Source organism: Bufo gargarizans, chromosome 3, assembly GCF_014858855.1.
Source record: "Bufo gargarizans isolate SCDJY-AF-19 chromosome 3, ASM1485885v1, whole genome shotgun sequence".
Taxonomy (NCBI): domain Eukaryota; kingdom Metazoa; phylum Chordata; class Amphibia; order Anura; family Bufonidae; genus Bufo; species Bufo gargarizans.
In genome coordinates this window covers 281276795-281294547 of record NC_058082.1, presented here as the reverse complement: position 1 = coordinate 281294547, position 17753 = coordinate 281276795, and the positions used below count along the sequence as shown (strand labels likewise).

The following is a 17753-nucleotide window of genomic DNA, read 5'->3' as shown; positions in this document are numbered from 1 at the left end:
TTTCCACAGATTTGGGTAATGTAATTCCATGAGTATAGTATAAAAGTAAACCAAGAAAATAAAAAATAAAAGGAGAAAAAAAATTCCAATTACATCATAAGCTTTTGATCATCAGCAACTGAGCCAAACAAAGACTCGTGCAATAGATGCCATGCTACATCCTCCACCACTGCTGAGTGGCCTGTAAAGATTGCTTTAGCATCAATTACTTTCCCTTCTTTGGGTCCAGCACTTATGTCCCACAAGCAAACAGTCTGTAAAGGGAAAAAAAAGTTTTATATTTTAAAACAAGTCACCTCTTACAAAGTTATTGGAAATGTACATTAAGGCTACTTTCACACTTGCGGCAGAGTGATATGGCAAGCAACTGATGGCATTTGTAAGACTGATCAGGATCCTGATCAGTCAGAAAAATGCACTGAAATGCCGGATCAGTCTTTCTGGTGTCATCCGGAAAAACGAATCCAGCATTTATTTTTTTCACTTTTTTTGGTCTGCGCATATCCGGCATTTTGAATGCCGAATCCCGGCACTAATACAGTCCTATGGGAGAAAAATGCCGGCATTCAGGCAAGTCTTCCGTTTTTTTCCGCCAGATATAAAACCGTAGCATGCTGCCGTTTTCTATTTCGCCTGATCAGTCAAAATGACTGAACTGAAGACATCCTTATGCATCCTGAATGGATTACTCTCCATTCAGAATGCATGGGGATATACCTGATCATTTATTTTCTGGCATTGAGCCATTTCGACGGAACTCTGTGCCAGAAAAGAAAAACGCTAGTGTGAACATACCCAAAATCAAGTCTTTAAAACTACACATGAATTCTGCCTTACTCACATGATCATCAGACGCACTTAGCAAGTGTCCACTCAAATTAGAATTCCAGGACAGGCCATAGCCCTCTTTCTGATGACCTCTCAATCTAAGATCCGGATTACACTCTCCACTGGGGTCTAACAGACAAGACAATCATTTAGTCATTTTGTAGCTTTTGTATACAAAGCAACTTCACAAGGTCTCAATCTGAAGCGGCTTTGTATTCTATGACAGAAATGCTTACAAATCAATTTCCTAAGACAGATACAGGATGGGTGCCAACATCCGTGCCATATGTTGGCCACCCCTGTCCTATGGTCATCTACAAAATGGAAGTCAAGTCAATGGGACTGCAAAAAAATGCAGACACAACCAACTGCATCCATATTGAGGATCTGCTATTTGTGCACTGCAAAACGAATACGGTTGTCTGCATGAGATCTAAAGTGAATCATCCCATTTACTGCCACACCATCTCCTGTTTTACTGACAAAGCCTGGCACTATGACTAATAAAATTCCATAAAGTATGTAGCTGCCCAGCTCCTTCTGCTCTAATATACTGCCTGCAGACTGCATCTTCACCATGTTAATTATGCTGAGAAGCAGTTTTTAGATCAAAGCATAGCATGAGGAGGTGTGAACCAGGTTCATTCTTGTTTTTGGCCATTTCATAGCTCCTTTCCTTTTTTGTACTCTGGTATTAGTACTCCTCCTATTCGACCAAGTTGATTTTAATTAGCACGAGACTACATAAGAGTTCACAAATTCCTACCAGCTATCAGTAGGAGTTCCTGAGCGCATATGATAAGGTGAGCTTTGACGACTCTTTACATGGTGCAGTGCTGGGTTGGGTTGGTGGGGCCCAGTGCCAGGGTGGCATGGCCAAACACAGGGGTGCCATTTGGCTGCTGGGTCCTGCCGTCTGCTGGTGCAGTGCTACAGCATGGTTGGAAAATGCATCTTATAGTGCACTGCATATATAAAACACACACCATTCACTTTTCAAAAGCGCTGTGACTCCCATTCCATGTGTATTCATGTGCCCAGACTGCCACTGATGTTAGGTCAGAGAAAGCATGTGGGGATACCAGGTATGTGTAAAAAAACAAATTATGGCGGATATATCAAGACCAGCATGTGCAACACCAGTCCTGCACCGCCAGAGGAAGCATTTAACCCCTTCACTACCAAGCCACTTTTCACCTTAAATCGCAGGCTGATTTTTGCAAATCTGACATGTGTCACTTTAAGTGGTAACAACGTTAAAACACTTATCCAAGCAATTCTGAGATTGTACTTCATGACAGTGGTAAAGTGGAGTCAAAAAATTTCATTTTTAATTTGGAAAAAACTTGCACCTTTCCATTTCTCTACTTTTATAATAGATAGCAATAACTCCCAAAATAGTTACTACTTTACATTCCCCATAGGTCTACTTCATGTTTGGACTATTTTATTTTTTTATGCCATTTTATTTTTTGGGGACGTTAAAAGGCTTAGAAGCAAATCTTAAGCAAGATTTCCAAAACCCACTTTTTAAGACCAGTTCAGGTCTGAAGTCACTTTGTAAGACTTGCATAATAGAAACCACCCAAAAATTGACCCCATTTTTAGAAACTACACCCCTCAAGGTATTCAAAACTGATTTAAGGGTTAACAGCCAAACAAAACTAAAAAAAATGTTTGCCCTGATCCGTAGTTTACAGAAACACCCCATATGTGGTCGTAAACTGCTGTACGGGTATACGGCATTGCGCAGAAGAAAAGGAACGCCATATGGTTTTTCGAAGGCAGATTTTGCTGGACTAGTTTTGTGACACCATGTCCCATTTGAAGACCCCCTGATGCACCACTAGAGTAGAAACGCCACAAAAAAATAACCTCATTTTTGAACCTACGGGATTTTAGGGTACATGTGATTTTTGGTTGCTCTTGGTTGTGAGGCAAGGTAACAAAAATAGCTGTTTTGGCACAGTTTATTTTTTTGTTATTTACAGTGTTCATCTGACAGTTTAAATTATGTGCTAATTTTATAGAGCAGGTTGTTACAGACATGACAATACCAAATATGACAATTTCAGTACAAGATGACTGATTAGCACTATTTTGGGGTGCATATGACTTTTTGATCACTTGCCATTAAACTTTTTGTGATGCAAGGTAACAAAAATGACAGACACCATTTTTTTTTTTTTTTTTTTTTTTACGGGGTTCACTTGAGGGGTTAGGTCATGTGGAATTTTTATAGAGCAGGCTGTTACGGATGCGGTGATACTTAATATCTCATTTTTTCACATTTAAACAAGCATTTTTTAAACAAAAAAATAAATAAAAATGTTTTAGTGTCTCCATGGTTTGAGAGCCATAATGTTTATCTTTTGGGCGATGGTCTTAGGTAGGAGCTCATTTTTCACAGGATGAGGTGACTTACGCCTTTTTGATCACTTGGTGTTGCACTTTTAGTGATGTAAGGTGACCTTTTTAGCAGCTTTTATTTTTTTTAAAGGTGTTTACCTTGAGGGGTTAGGTCATGTAATATTTTTTATAGAGCCGGTCGATACAGACCCGGCAATACCCAATATGTCTAGGTTTCTTTTTTTCCCCTATTTTTCCCAATTTTATTTTTACTTTATATTTGGAAAAAGGACACTTTGTTTTACTTGAATTTTTTTGGGGGAAACTATTTAACTTTTTTCACTTTTTTTTGCCCCTCTGCAACTTCAACTTTTGGGGGTCTGATCCCCTTCACAATGCATGAACAATACTTCTGTATTGTCATGCATTGGCTGTAAGTGTATTACCACTGCAATACACTTACACCTTCCTGTGAGATCCAGGGAGCTGGATCTCACAGGCTCTCCCAGAAGACAGCCACGATGCGTAAGGAAGGAATCTGGCTGCCTTCTCTGCCATGGGGTCCCCGTCACAGCAGTGCGGGGAACCCCATGGGCAGTGGCTCACGTGAGGATATCGCACGTGCCGTGGTCAGCACTGACCGCAGCCGTGCAAGGGTTAATGTGCCGGCATCGGTGATTTCACCAATGCTGGCGCATACAGCAGGGGTCCAGCCATCAGTGACAGCCGGACCCCTGCCTCTGATTGGTCAGGCACTGGGATTTCTGTCCCCCATATCTGCACCGTACATGTACAGCGCTGGTATCCTAAGGCTTAATCTATGACTGGGCGCAGAAAATGCCAACGGCCCTGACCACTTGGAAAGGCCAATGTAAAAATAAATAAATAAAAATAAAGTGTATAGTAAATGGCAATTCCCCCTCATTTGTCCAACATAGAAACTAAACTATTACACCGACAGCACCTTTAATGAAAATGAATGAATGTTTCAGTGCAGGAACTAGCACCCAAGACGTACAGAGATCATTTTAAAAAGGAGATTTTTGTATAACTTACCAGTTAAATCTCTTTCTCGCTCTTCCTTGGGGGACACAGACCTTGGGTATAGCTCAGCTCCCTAGGAGGCGTGACACTAAGTAAAACTGTTAAGCCCCTCCTCCATCAGCTATACCCTCAGCCTGGAGATAGAGGCTACCAGTTGCGTGTCCAAGTAGTGAAAGGATAACAACCAATAACGGAAACAACCAGCCAGCAACCCAACGGGGCGCCAGACCATAACCCTGTAACCAAACACAGAAGGGTGGGTGCTGTGTCCCCCAAGGAAGAGCGAGAAAGAGATTTAACTGGTAAGTTATACAAAAATCTCCTTTTCTCGCCCATTTTCCTTGGGGGACACAGACCTTGGGACGTTCAAGAGCAGTCCAAGAAGGGAGGGACCACAAACCCAAGGCGGACCACCACCAGAGCATCAGGAAACCGCTGCCTGCAAAACCAGGCGGCCCAAAGCAGCATCCGCTGATGCATGCGTATGCACCCTATAGAACTTTGTGAAAGTGTGCAGAGAGGACCAAGTGGCTGCTTTGCACAACTGTTCAGCCGAGGCCCGATGCCTCTGCGCCCAGGAAGCTCCGACTGCTCTGGTGGAATGAGCAGTGACGCCGAAAGGCGGAGGTCTGCCCTTGGCTCGATAAGCCTCAGACACCGCCAGTTTAATGAAACGGGCAATAGCCACCTTGGAGACCGCCAACCCTCTGCGCGAACCCTCCGGAACCACAAACAGGGAGTCCGTGCGCCGAAAGGACCCGGTGACCTCCAAGTAAATCCTCAACGCCCTGACCACATCCAGACGGTGCAGTTCCCGTTCTCTGGGGTGGGAAGGAGAGGGACAGAGCGACGGAAGGACGATGTCCTCATTGATGTGAAAGGCGGAGACCACCTTTGGCAGGAAAGTCGGGACAGGCCGAAGCACAACCTTATCCTGGTGGAAGATCAGGAAAGGTTCGGAGCAAGAAAGAGCCGCTAACTCCGACACCCGTCGGAGAGACGTGACGGCCACAAGAAAGATGACCTTGCAGGACAGAAGGCGAAGGGAGACCTCCCGTAAAGGCTCGAAGGGGGCTGATTGGAGCGCCGAGAGCACCACATTCAGGTCCCAGGAAGGAACTGGAGGGCGGTACGGCGGAACAGAGTGAGCCACCCCTTGTAAGAAGGTCTTAATTGGCCCTAGAGGGGCCAGGGGACGCTGGAGAAGAATAGACAGCGCCGAAATCTGACCCTTCAGAGAACTGAGGCACAGCCCCAGGTCCAGACCCGACTGGAGGAAGGACAGGATTGTGGGAAGAGAAAACCGGAGAGGTGGGATGCTCCGGGACTCACAGAACCCCAGATAGGACCTCCAAACCCGATAGTAGATCCTAGAGGATACGGGCTTACGAGCCCGGATCATGGTGCGGACTACGTCCGCGGAGAAACCCCGTCGCGTTAAGACGGCGGTCTCAATAGCCACGCCGTCAAACGTAGCGAGCCTAAATGCTCGTGGAAGATCGGTCCCTGAGAGAGAAGGTCTTCCCTGGAGGGCAGTGGCCACGGTGCGTCTGCCAACAGCAACATTAGGTCGGCGTACCAAGACCGGCGGGGCCAATCCGGGGCGATTAGAATCGCGGGGACGCCCTCTGCCGCGATCCTCCGAAGAACCCGTGGCAGGAGGGGAAAAGGAGGAAAGACGTACAGAAGGGAGAATTCGCGCCACGGAAGGACGAGCGCGTCGGCGCCGTATGCCTTCGGGTCCCGTGCCCTGGACCAGGTATAGGGGGACCTTGTGGTTGAATTTGGAGGCCATGAGGTCCACGTCGGGGCGACCCCAGCGAAGACAAAGGGCTTCGAACACCTCTGGGTGCAGGGACCATTCTCCCGGGTCGATGGTGGACCGGCTGAGGAAATCCGCCGCCCAGTTGTCCACCCCCGGGATGTAAATCGCAGATAAGGCCGGCACGTGCGTCTCCGCCCAGAGGAGAATGAGGGTCACCTCTTGCATCGCTGCAGCGCTGCGAGTGCCTCCCTGATGGTTTATGTATGCCACAGCCGTGGCATTGTCCGATTGGATCCGAACAGGGTGGCCCCTCAGCAGATGGGTCCAGTGTCTGAGGGACAGAAGAATCGCCCTCAGTTCCAGAATATTGATTGGAAGTCTGGACTCCGATAGAGACCAAACGCCCTGGACGGACCGGGGAGGGAAAACCCCCCCCCCACCCCCGTAAGCTGGCATCTGTGGTAATCACCAGCCAGTTCAGTGGAAGGAAGGACTTCCCCCTTAGAGGGATATGCAACCACCAGCCGAGGGAAGCCCGAGCCAGGGGAGGCAGAAGAAAGGTCCTGTCCAGACTCCTCGGTGATTTGTCCCAGGCCGACAGAATTGCCCTCTGAAAGGTGCGGGATCGGAATTGTGCGAACGGCACCGCTTCGAAACAGGCAACCATCTTTCCTAACAACCGCATGCTGGATCTGAGGGAAGGGCGGTGATGACGGAGGAGACTGCGAACCGACCCGCGAAGGGCCAGACGCTTGTCCGACGGAAGGCGGACCTCCGCCAACTCTGTATCCAGGAGCATCCCCAGGAAGATCAGCCGTCTGGAGGGGGTAAGGGAAGATTTGGGGTGGTTGATAATCCAACCGAACCGCGTCAGGGTCTCCAGAGTGAGTTCCACACTGCGGGATGTCTGAGAGAAGGAGGGTGCCTTGACCAGGATGTCGTCCAAGTATGGGAGAAGAAAAACACTTCTTGAACGTAGAAGGGCCAAGACAGGGGCCAGGACCTTGGTGAACACTCGAGGAGCCGTCGCCAGACCAAAGGGAAGGGCGACGAATTGGAAGTGATCGTCCCCCACCGCGAAGCGCAGGAAGCGGTGATGACATGGAGCAACCGGAACGTGGAGGTATGCATCCTGAATGTCGATTGAGGCCATGAAATCCCCTCTTTCCAGGGAGGCCACTGCGGACCTGAGAGACTCCATCCGGAATCTCTGCAGTCGGAGAAAACGGTTCAGGCGTTTTAGGTCCAAGATCGGACGCACTGAGCCTTCCTTCTTGGGAACCACAAAGAGGTTCGAGTAGAACCCCCTGAACCTTTCCGTCGGAGGCACGGGGGCGACGACACCCTTGTCCATTAGAGAGTGAATGGCCGCGAAGAAGGCGGCCACTCGTACGGGATCTCGCGGAGGACGGGATCGGAAGAAACGGTCCTGGCGGAATGGACGCAAATTCGATTTTGTATCCGCAAGATACAATCTCGAGCGCCCATGCGTCTGAGATGTGGGCCCGCCATACGTTCCTGAATAGGAGAAGGCGGCCCCCCACCCGGGTGGGTGGGGGCGCACCTTCAGGCAGAGGGCTGCTGGCCTGTGGGAGCCCGTGCAGGCTGGGACTTGCGCCAGGTAGGTTGCGTCCGAAAAAACGGCTTCTTGCGTCTATCCTGGGCTGGGCCAGAGGAAGAAGAACTGGCCGCGGGTCTAGACCCGGTGGGCTTGCGAAAGGACCGAAAACGGGACGAACCAGCGCGACCACGGGGGGCGCCCATTGGCCTGGACTGGGGGAGGTGAGTACTCTTCCCACCCGTGGCCTCTGATATAAGTTCGTCCAGACGGGTTCCGAACAGGCGGGAACCCGTGAATGGTAGGCCGGCCAAAGAGCGTTTGGAAGCGGCGTCCGCCGCCCAAACCTTCAGCCAGAGTTCCCTCCTGACAGAAACTGCCAGGGCAGAGGAACGGGCAATGAGGGCACCCGCATCAAGGGAGGCCTCACAGACGAATTTTCCGGCCTGAACAATTAGTTGGGCTAAGGAACGGAGGTCCTGAACAGGGACGTCCGACCCTAACTCCCGTTCCAGTTGCAAACCCCATTCAGAGACCGCTTTGCCAACCCAGGCGGAGGCAAAGACCGGTCTAAGGGCCGAACCAGAGGCAGTAAATATGGCCTTGGAGAGGGATTCCGTACGACGGTCCTCAACAGACTGGAGGGAAGATCCGTCCTGTACAGGAATAGTAGTGCTTTTGGACAGGCGAGCCACGGGAGGATCAACCTTAGGCGGGGATGTCCACGTGGTCACAGAATCCGCTGGAAAGGGATAACAAATGTCCAGCTTTTTGGGTGTAATAAAGCGGACGTTAGGCCGAGTCCAAGCCTTGGATACCACAGAAGAAAAATCAGCGTGTATGGGAAAAACCTTGGAGGCCTGTTTGGGGCGGAGAAAGGACACGCCGGCCTGTTCAGAGCTGGGGGGGTCATCGTGTAGCTGAAAGGTATCACGGATGCTAGTGACAAGATGCCCCACCGCGGACGCCAATTTGGACGGAAGCTCTGAGTCCATGTCCACGTCCGAATCCGCCAGTTCTCCCTCAGAAAGCGTATCCCTTGAGAGGATAGACTTGACTGAGCTCGCACGCATGGCGGAGAGAGCGAAGCATCTGGAGAAGATGTGCGCTCAACCCTTGAACGTTTCTGAGTATGCCGGGCCCTGGAAGATTCGCTGGGAGGCAGGGAACCAGTGGGGGCGGCAGAAACGGTAGTCCCAGCGGGTGCGACAGGGATTGTGGCAGCCTGCGGGAGAGGCGGTCTATCCACGAGACGGCCCACTACGTGTGTAAGGCTTTCCACCGCCTGAGACAGAGACCTAGCCCAGTCAGGGGGTTCAGAGGCACCGGGGGGCGCAGCGGGAAGCGGGCCCTGCACCGGGGCCTGACATGCAAGGCAATGCGGCTCAGATTGCCCACGCGGAAAAAGTTCCTTACAGGCGGTACAGGCATGGTACCAGGGTTTGGGGGCACCTGTGGGATCTGACATGCTGAAGTGTGGTTGTACTCTAATATAGAGACCACAAAGGGTTATAGCAGCTATGACCAGGAGGGTTAGGAGAGGGTTAACTGTCCTACCAGTGCCTCAGAAGAACGTCAGGAGATGGCCCAGATCAGCAGCAGCAGAGAAGCAGTGAACAGCAGTGAGCAGCAGAGAGCAGCAGAGAGAGCGCCCACAGAAGCCGAGCGATGTACACAGGAGGTTAGAGTCCCCCACCGTGTCCCAGCTTCCTGTCAGGAGTGAGGAAGCGCGGGAAACCTCAGCAGAAAGCGCGGGGAACAAGCTCCGCCCCCTCCAGCGCTTGAAATGTCTCCTGTGAAGGAGAACGTAGCTCCGCCCCCAAAATGACGCGCCGTAAGCCCCGCCCCCTGCCGGGACCGCTAAGCCCCGCCCCCCGTTCTCGGCGGGAAGGGGGAGAGAGAGAAGAGAAAAATGGAGTCAGCCCCGAATGAGGGGGAGGGGGGGAGAAAGATAGCAGCGTGGGGGGGGAACGGCGTGGGGGTGCTGAGGATGCTGCTGTGCTGCATTGTCCTGCAGATGAGCGCTCAGAATGAGCGACCACGGGTGCCCCCCTTACCCAGAGGGGTAGATGCTGCAGATAGGGACGGGGTATGGGCTGGAATAGCCATCTCACCGTCCGACGTCTTCACCCTCAGTCCTTTCCAGCAGGGTCGCCCCTTCAGCCACTGGCACCGCAGTGGCAGGAAGCTGGAAGAGGGGCTTGGCGTGCGGGCGACCCCCTAGCTGGCGGGATGTAGGGGAGCCATTGCTGCCCAGATCCTCCTATTGCTTCTGTGGGGGAGGCAGCAGTGCAGATAAGTTGGCACTGGCGCAGCTCAACCCCGGGAGAGCAGAGAGGTCTAATGAGTCTCTGGTATCCCTAGGAAAAAATAAAATAACAAAATTAGAAGAAAAAGTAAAAATAACAAGGAGAAAACAGCCCTGCAGTAGCAGGGAGTGTCTTGCCTCCTTGGACACTAAGCTAAAAACTGGTAGCCTCTATCTCCAGGCTGAGGGTATAGCTGATGGAGGAGGGGCTTAACAGTTTTACTTAGTGTCACGCCTCCTAGGGAGCTGAGCTATACCCAAGGTCTGTGTCCCCCAAGGAAAATGGGCGAGAAACAGGTTTTTAGCGTTCCAGTTGAAAAAAATCCTGTGTCTGAAGGTGACAAATCTGCCAGTGCGAAGTCACCACCAGCAGTCACATGGCTGTCATACCATGATGAGGGTTGTTCACATTCATAATTAAACTTACCAGGCTTAGATGGGTGCTTCGTATAATCAAACACCAACACGTCAGATGATGGAGTTTTGGTAGCAATAATGCACGGATTCTGAGGCATATACCGGGCCCGATTCACTTCACCTTCATGGTTAATTTTAATTTCTGTTTCAATTTTGCCACTTACAGAACCAAATCCACCAAATTCTGAAACATAATTAGGAAATAGAAACACTTATTTTAAATTAAGATCAGAACTGAAAACAGGAAAAAAAAAATGCACTCTAGTCAAATACTAGACTGGTCCTTAACCACTTCAACCCCGCTAGCTGAAACCCCCTTCATGACCAGAGCACTTTTTACACTTCTGCACTACACTCCTTTCACCGTTTATCGCTCGGTCATGCAACTCACCACCCAAATGAATTTTACCTCCTTTTCTTCTCACTAATAGAGCTTTCATTTGGTGGTATTTCATTGCTGCTGACATTTTTACTTTTTTGTTATTAATCGAAATGTAACGATTTTTTTGCAAAAAAAATGACATTTTTCACTTTCAGCTGTAAAATTTTGCAAAAAAACGACATCCATATATAAATTTTTCGCTAAATTTATTGTTCTACATGTCTTTGATTTAAAAAAAAAATGTTTGGGCAAAAAAAAAAAATGGTTTGGGTAAAAGTTATAGCGTTTACAAACTATGGTACAAAAATGTGAATTTCCGCTTTTTGAAGCAGCTCTGACTTTCTGAGCACCTGTCATGATTCCTGAGGTTCTACAATGCCCAAACAGTAGAAAAACCCCACAAATGACCCCATTTCGGAAAGTAGACACCCTAAGGTATTCGCTGATGGGCATAGTGAGTTCATAGAACTTTTTATTTTTTGTCACAAGTTAGCGGAAAATGATGATTTTTTTTTAAATTTTTTTTCTTACAAAGTCTCATATTCCACTAACTTGCGACAAAAAATAAATTCTAGGAACTTGCCATGCCCCTCACGGAATACCTTGGGGTGTCTTTCCAAAATGGGGTCACTTGTGGGGTAGTTATACTGCCCTGGCATTCTAGGGGCCCAAATGTGTGAGAAGTACTTTGCAATCAAAATGTGTAAAAATTGGCCTGCGAAATCCGAAAGATGCACTTTGGAATATGTGCCCCTTTGCCCACCTAGGCTGCAAAAAAGTGTCACACATCTGGCATCGCCGTACTCAGGAGAAGTTGGGGAATGTGTTTTGGGGTGTCATTTTACATATAACCATGTTGGGTGAGAAATATCTTGGCAAAAGACAACTTTTCCCATTTTTTTTATACAAAGTTGGCATTTGACCAAAATATTTCTCTCACCCAGCATGGGTATATGTAAAATGACACCCCAAAACACATTGCCCAACTTCTCCTGAGTACGGCGATACCAGATGTGTGACACTTTATTGCAGCCTAGTTGTGCAAAGGGGCCCAAATTCCTTTTAGGAGGGCATTTTTAGACATTTGGATCCCAGACTTCTCACGCTTTAGGGCCCCTAAAAAGCCAGGGCAGTATAAATGCCCCACATGTGACCCCATTTTGGAAAGAAGACACCCCAAAGTATTCAATGAGGGGCATGGCGAGTTCATAGATTTTTTTATTTTTTTTTGGGCACAAGTTAGCGGAAATTGATTTTTATTTTATTTTTTCTCACAAAGTCTCCCTTTCCGCTAACTTGGGACAAAAATGTAAATCTTTCATGGACTCAATATGCCCCTCACGGAATACCTTGGGGTGTCTTCTTTCCGAAATGGGGTCACATGTGGGGTATTTATACTGCCCTGGCATTTTAGGGGCCCTAAAGCGTGAGAAGAAGTCTGGAATATAAATGTCTAAAAAATGTTACGCCATTGGATTCCGTGAGGGGTATGGTGAGTTCATGTGAGATTTTATTTTTTGACACAAGTTAGTGGAATGAGACTTTGCAAGGGAAAAAAAAAAAAAAAAAAAACACAATTTCCGCTAACTTGGGCCAGAAAAAAGGCTCCCTGTAAGGCTCCATTCAGACGTCCGTATGATTTTTTACGGATCCACTGATACATGGATTGGATCCGCAAAACGCATACAGACGTCTGAATGGAGCCTTACAGGGGGGTGATCAGGAAGTCTATATGCGTGATCACCCCCATGTCATTGATCACCCCCCTGTAAGGCTCCATTCAGACGTCTGTATGCGTTTTGCGGATCCAATCCATGTATCAGTGGATCCATAAAAATCATACGGACGTCTGAATGGAGCCTTACAGGGGGGTGATCAGGCAATCTATATGGGTGATCACCTCCCTGTCATTGATCACCCCCCTGTAAGGCTCCATTCAGACGTCTGTATGCGTTTTGCGGATCCGATCCATGTATCAGTGGATCCATAAAAATCATACGGACGTCTGAATGGAGCCTTACAGGGGGGTGATCAATGACAGGGGGGTGATTAGGGAGTCTATATGGGGTGATCAGTGGTTCATAAAGGGTTAATAAGTGACGGGGGGGGGGGGGGTGTAGTGTAGTGTTTGGTGCGACCACCAGAGGACCAGGTAGCAGGTATATTAGACGCTGTTATCAAAACAGCGCCTAATATACCTGTTAGGGGTTAAAAAAATAAAATAAATCACATCTCCAGCCTGCCAGCGAGCGATCGCCGCTGGCAGGCTGGAGATCCACTCGCCTACCTTCCGTTCCTGTGAGCGCGCGGTCACAGGAAATCTTGGCTATCGCGAGATGACGCGCCGATGCGTCCAGGAGGAGTAAATCAACCACCTCCCGGACACATCGGTGCGTTAGGCGGTCGGGAGGTGGTTAAAAGGGTACCTAAACTTTGGAATTAACTTTATGAAAACATATTGCATATGTCCTAAAATGATTTTATTATTTTTTTACATTTTCGATGCAAACTAGGCACTTATGGGGTCATTTAAGAGACTGGTGTAAAGTAGAACTGGCATAGTTGCCCACAGCAACCAGATTACACCTTTCATGTTCCAAAGGTGCAGTCAAAAATGAAAGGTGGAATCTGATTGGTTACTATGGGCAACTAAGCCACTTCTACTCTACACCAGTTTGATAAATGACCCCATTAAAGTTCAGGTGCCCATCACACTTTGCTGGGTACAGGAGTATAGATTCCACTGCGTGGCCCAGTGAGCGATGTACAGGCAGGAGAACTTCTTGCCTCTCCTGCCTGTCTGCGGAGCTAAAGCCTGGTATAGATGGGCTATGCCAGGCTTTAGAGGAGTGGGCACATGCAGGAGCAGCAATGTGCTATGCAGAGCTTCTGCCAGCAGGCTTCAGCAGAGCAGATAAGTAGGAGCGGATGAGTAGGAGCAGTGACGTGTGCTCCAGTCTGTACATCGTTCACTGGGCTCCACAGCAGATTGTAAAGTTTAGGTACATTTTAAAGTGATTAATATAGTGATCAGGAACTCCTGATAAATTTGGCAAATCAATTTACATGGTATCTCACCTCCTTTCTCACTGTCATAGTGAGACGCATCAAACTGTGCATCATCATTTGGAATCTGGACTCTGGCCACCACTAGGTGATTCTGCTCATCTGAAGTATGAGTGCCAAGCACCAACCAATGCAAGGCATAATCTTTACCTTCTGGTCTAAGGAGGAGACATTAACAAGCATATTAAGATGAGTAACCAATATACATTGCTATACCTCTTCCTTATAAATTGTGGATAATTAGAAAATAACAGATTTTTTAAATGAAAAATTTGGATTACACTTCCCAGTATTTGGTTTTCTTTGAGCCTATGACAGGGCCCCTGGAGAGACCGCCTCCACCTCCTCAGGACAGGAAACAGACCCGCCTTTTAAAAGAGGAACCACCCCCCTCTATCCCCAGTCCTTTCTCAACTAAGGAACATAACATCTTAACCCTTTCTACCCCGGGCCAGTTTTCACCTTCCTGCCCAGGCCATGTGTCGCAATTCTAACATGTGTCACTTTATATGGTAATAGCTTTGCAACGCTTATTTATCCAAGCCATTCTGAGATTGTTTTCTCATGACACATCGTACTTAATGACAGTGGTAAATGTGAGTCCATATATTTCACCTTTATTTATAAAATAATCCAAAATTTACCAACATTTGGAAAAAAAGAGCAATTTTCAAAGTTTCAATTTCTCTGCTTTTAAAACAGAAAGTTATGCCTCATAAAATGTATTCATTTAACATTCCCCATATGTCTACTTTAAGTTGGCATCATTTTGTAAATGTCAATTTTTTTTAGGACGTTAGAAGGCTTAGAATTTTAGAAGCAATTCTTAAAATTTAGGAAAATTTCCAAAACCCACTTTTTAAGGACCAGTTTAGTTCTGAAGTCACTGTGGGGCTTACATAGTGGAAACCCCCCATAAATGACCCCATTGAAGAAACTACACCCCTTCACTTTTTTGGCAGATTTTCCATTTTAAGCCATTTTTTCCTTTAACACAGAGGGTTAACAGCCAAACAAAACTCAATATTACCCTGATTCTGCAGTTTACAGAAACACCCCACATGTGGTCGTAAACTGATGTAAGGGCACATGGCAGGGCGCAGAAGAAACGGAGCGCCATATGGGTTTTTGGAAGGCAGATTTTGCTGGACTAGTTTTTAGATGCCATGTCCCATTTGAAGCCTTTGATGCACCCTTACAGTAGAAACTCCCAAAAAGTCACCCCATTTTGGAAACTAGGGTATAAGGTGCGAGTTTTACTGGTACTATTTTGGGGTACATATGATTTTAAATTGCTCTATATTACATTTTGTGAGGCAAGGTAACCAAAAAATGTCTGGCACATTTTATTTTTTACAATATTCATCTGACCGGGTAGTCCTGTGCTATTTTTATAGAGCAGGTTGTTACGGACACAATGAGATCAAATATGTCTACTTTACCGTTTCAGTTTTACATAATGAAGCATTTTTTCAAAAAAAATGTTCTTGCGTCTCCATTTTCTGAACGCTGCTTTTTTTTATTTTTCTGCCATAGTCTTATGCAGGGGCTTTTTTTTTGCAAGAAGAATTGACGTTTTTATTAGTAACATTTTAAGGTACATATGATTTTTTGATTATTACACTTTATGGGCCAAGGTGAACAAAAAATTGGTAATTTTGGCACAGTTGATTTCTTTTTACAGCGTTCACCTGAGGGGTTAAGGTCATGTGACATTTTTATAGAGCAGATTGTTCTGGACATGGCAATACCCAATATGCATACTTTGTTTTACACAACAGCATAAAAAATAAGTAATAATAATAAATAAGATTTAGTGTCTCCATAGTCTGAGAGCTATTTTTTGACCAATTAGGTAGGGGCTCATTTTTTGTGGGATGAGGCGACTGATTGGTACCATTTTGGGGGTGCATACGCCTTTTTGATCGCTTGGTGTTGCAATTTTCATGATGCAAGGGGACAAAAAAAAAATAGTTTTTTTTGGCACTCATTTTTACGGTGTTCATCTGAGGGGTTAGGTCATGTGATATTTTTGTAGAGCAGGTTGTTACGGACGATTTTCTTATTTAGGGATGATGTGACTTTTTATGAAATCTGGGGAAAGGGGCGTTTTTCTTTACTTGAAACAAATTTATTTTTGAAAAACACTTTTTAAACTTTATTTCTGTCCCACTCTGGGACTTCAACTTTTGGGGGTCTGATCCACTCTGCAATGCATCTGTATTGTGTAATGCATTGCCTGTTAGTGTATTACGCAGAGTAATACACTAACAGGTTGCCTAGGAGACCAGGCCTGAGGCTGGAACTCCTGGGCACCCGTAGAAGGCAGATCCCGACGGCATACCTCACCTGCAGCAAACCCCTTGTATGTCACGGTCAGAGCTGACCGCGGCATAAAAGAGGTTATTCCACCAGCATCGGCTTTTACAGCCAGACCCCTGCAGCGATCGGGCACGCACCGCTCTGGTGCCCTATCGATCACCATGACGTACTATTACGTCAAGATGTGGGAAGTCACTGACTTCATGTCGTAATAGTACATCAGGAAGGCAGTGCTCCAGACCAAAAAAAAAAAATGACCAGGAGCCATTGGCTCCTAAACTAAAAAATTTAGGAGCCAAATTTAAAATGCATATAATATATAAAAAAAAAAAAAAAAAAAAAAAAAAAAAAAAAAAAGGACTTTGAGAAGACGAGACGCAGGTCACAGTAGTGAGCCAGCACTACATATAGAAGGAAAACCACATAGCTCTCACATCCAGGGACATCTTCTAGGGGACAAGGTGACTAAAAATGGCGAATTGCGTGGTTTAGAGTTTTTTTTGTTTTTTTTCTGTTACAGCCTTCACCGAGCGGAAATATTTTTTATATTTTAATAGCTCACATGTTTTGGGACGTGGCGATATGTAATATGTTTATTCGTTATTGTTTGTAAATTTTATATGTAAAACTGGGAAGGGGGCCATTTAAACTTTTAGTATTTTATTTTATTTTTTTTAACTTTGTATTTAATAACCATTTCTACCCTTAGGGACTAGAACCTGGATCTTTTCGTCCCTTATGCTATTCACCCTGATAGAGATCAGGGCGAATAGGATCTCACACATCTCCCTGTGCTTTGTGCACACAGCAGCAAGGAGGTTACCATGGCAGCCAGGGATTCAGTAGTGTCCTGGCTGCCATGGTAACAATCTGAGCCCCAGCAGTGTAATCTGCCACTGCCACCAATGGAGAGGATGGGACCCTGTGGCCACCATAATACAATGGGGGGGGCGGAGGCACGGGACTTGTGGCCAGTGATAATGGGGGGTGATGAGGCTTTGGGAGGGCGCACTGCATCAGCAATTAATGTAATTAAAGAGGACCTTTCATGGGTCCAAAGAATATGAACTTAGTAGCAGGCTGCATAGAGCGGCGCCCAGGGATCTAAGTGCACTTACTATTATTCCTGGGCGCCGCTCCGTTCGTCCGCTGTGGCCCCCGGTATTTTCAACATTCAGAGCAAGGAGGAGGAGACGCCAGTGTCTGTCCTTCCTCCTGACAGAAGCGCTGTCCAATCACAGCGCAGAGCTCAGAGCGAGGGAGGTTTTTTCCTCCCTCGCTCTGAGCTCTGCGCTGTGATTGGTCAGCGCTGCTGTCAGGGAGAAGGAGAGACACTGGCGTCTCCTCCTCCTTGCTCTGAATGTTGAAAATACCGGGGGCCGCAGCAGGACGAACGGAGCGGCACCCAGGACTAATAGTAAGTGCACTTAGATCCCTGGGCGCCGCTCTATGCAGCCTACTAAGTTCATATTCTTTGGACCCATGAAAGGTCCTCTTTAACTCCTTTATACAATTGTCTGCAGTGGTATCACAGACCCGGCACCCGGCCTCAATAACATGGCATGCGATCTGTGGCACCTGAGGGGTTAATTGCCACGGATCACATGCCCTGTTATTGAGGCCGGGTGCCGGGTCTGTGATACCGCTGCCTATACTTATGTTTTACATTCATTGGTGGCGCAGTGGCGACAGCTCCTCCCCACTATGTCCCCAT

The 17753-nt window shown here is 47.2% G+C and overlaps 1 protein-coding gene across 1 annotated transcript in view; it reads right to left on the bottom strand.

Moving 5' to 3' along the window:
* The window catches only part of RBBP7 (RB binding protein 7, chromatin remodeling factor), a 36879-nt gene that overhangs the window by 2966 nt on the left and 16160 nt on the right, over window positions 1-17753 (bottom strand). The window contains exons 3-6 of the mRNA XM_044284961.1: window positions 13730-13875; window positions 10280-10453; window positions 842-957; window positions 94-254 (exon numbers count right to left, since the gene is read on the bottom strand). Coding sequence (XP_044140896.1) covers window positions 94-254; window positions 842-957; window positions 10280-10453; window positions 13730-13875 — 597 coding nt within the window. The remainder of the gene's footprint in view (window positions 1-93; window positions 255-841; window positions 958-10279; window positions 10454-13729; window positions 13876-17753) is intronic.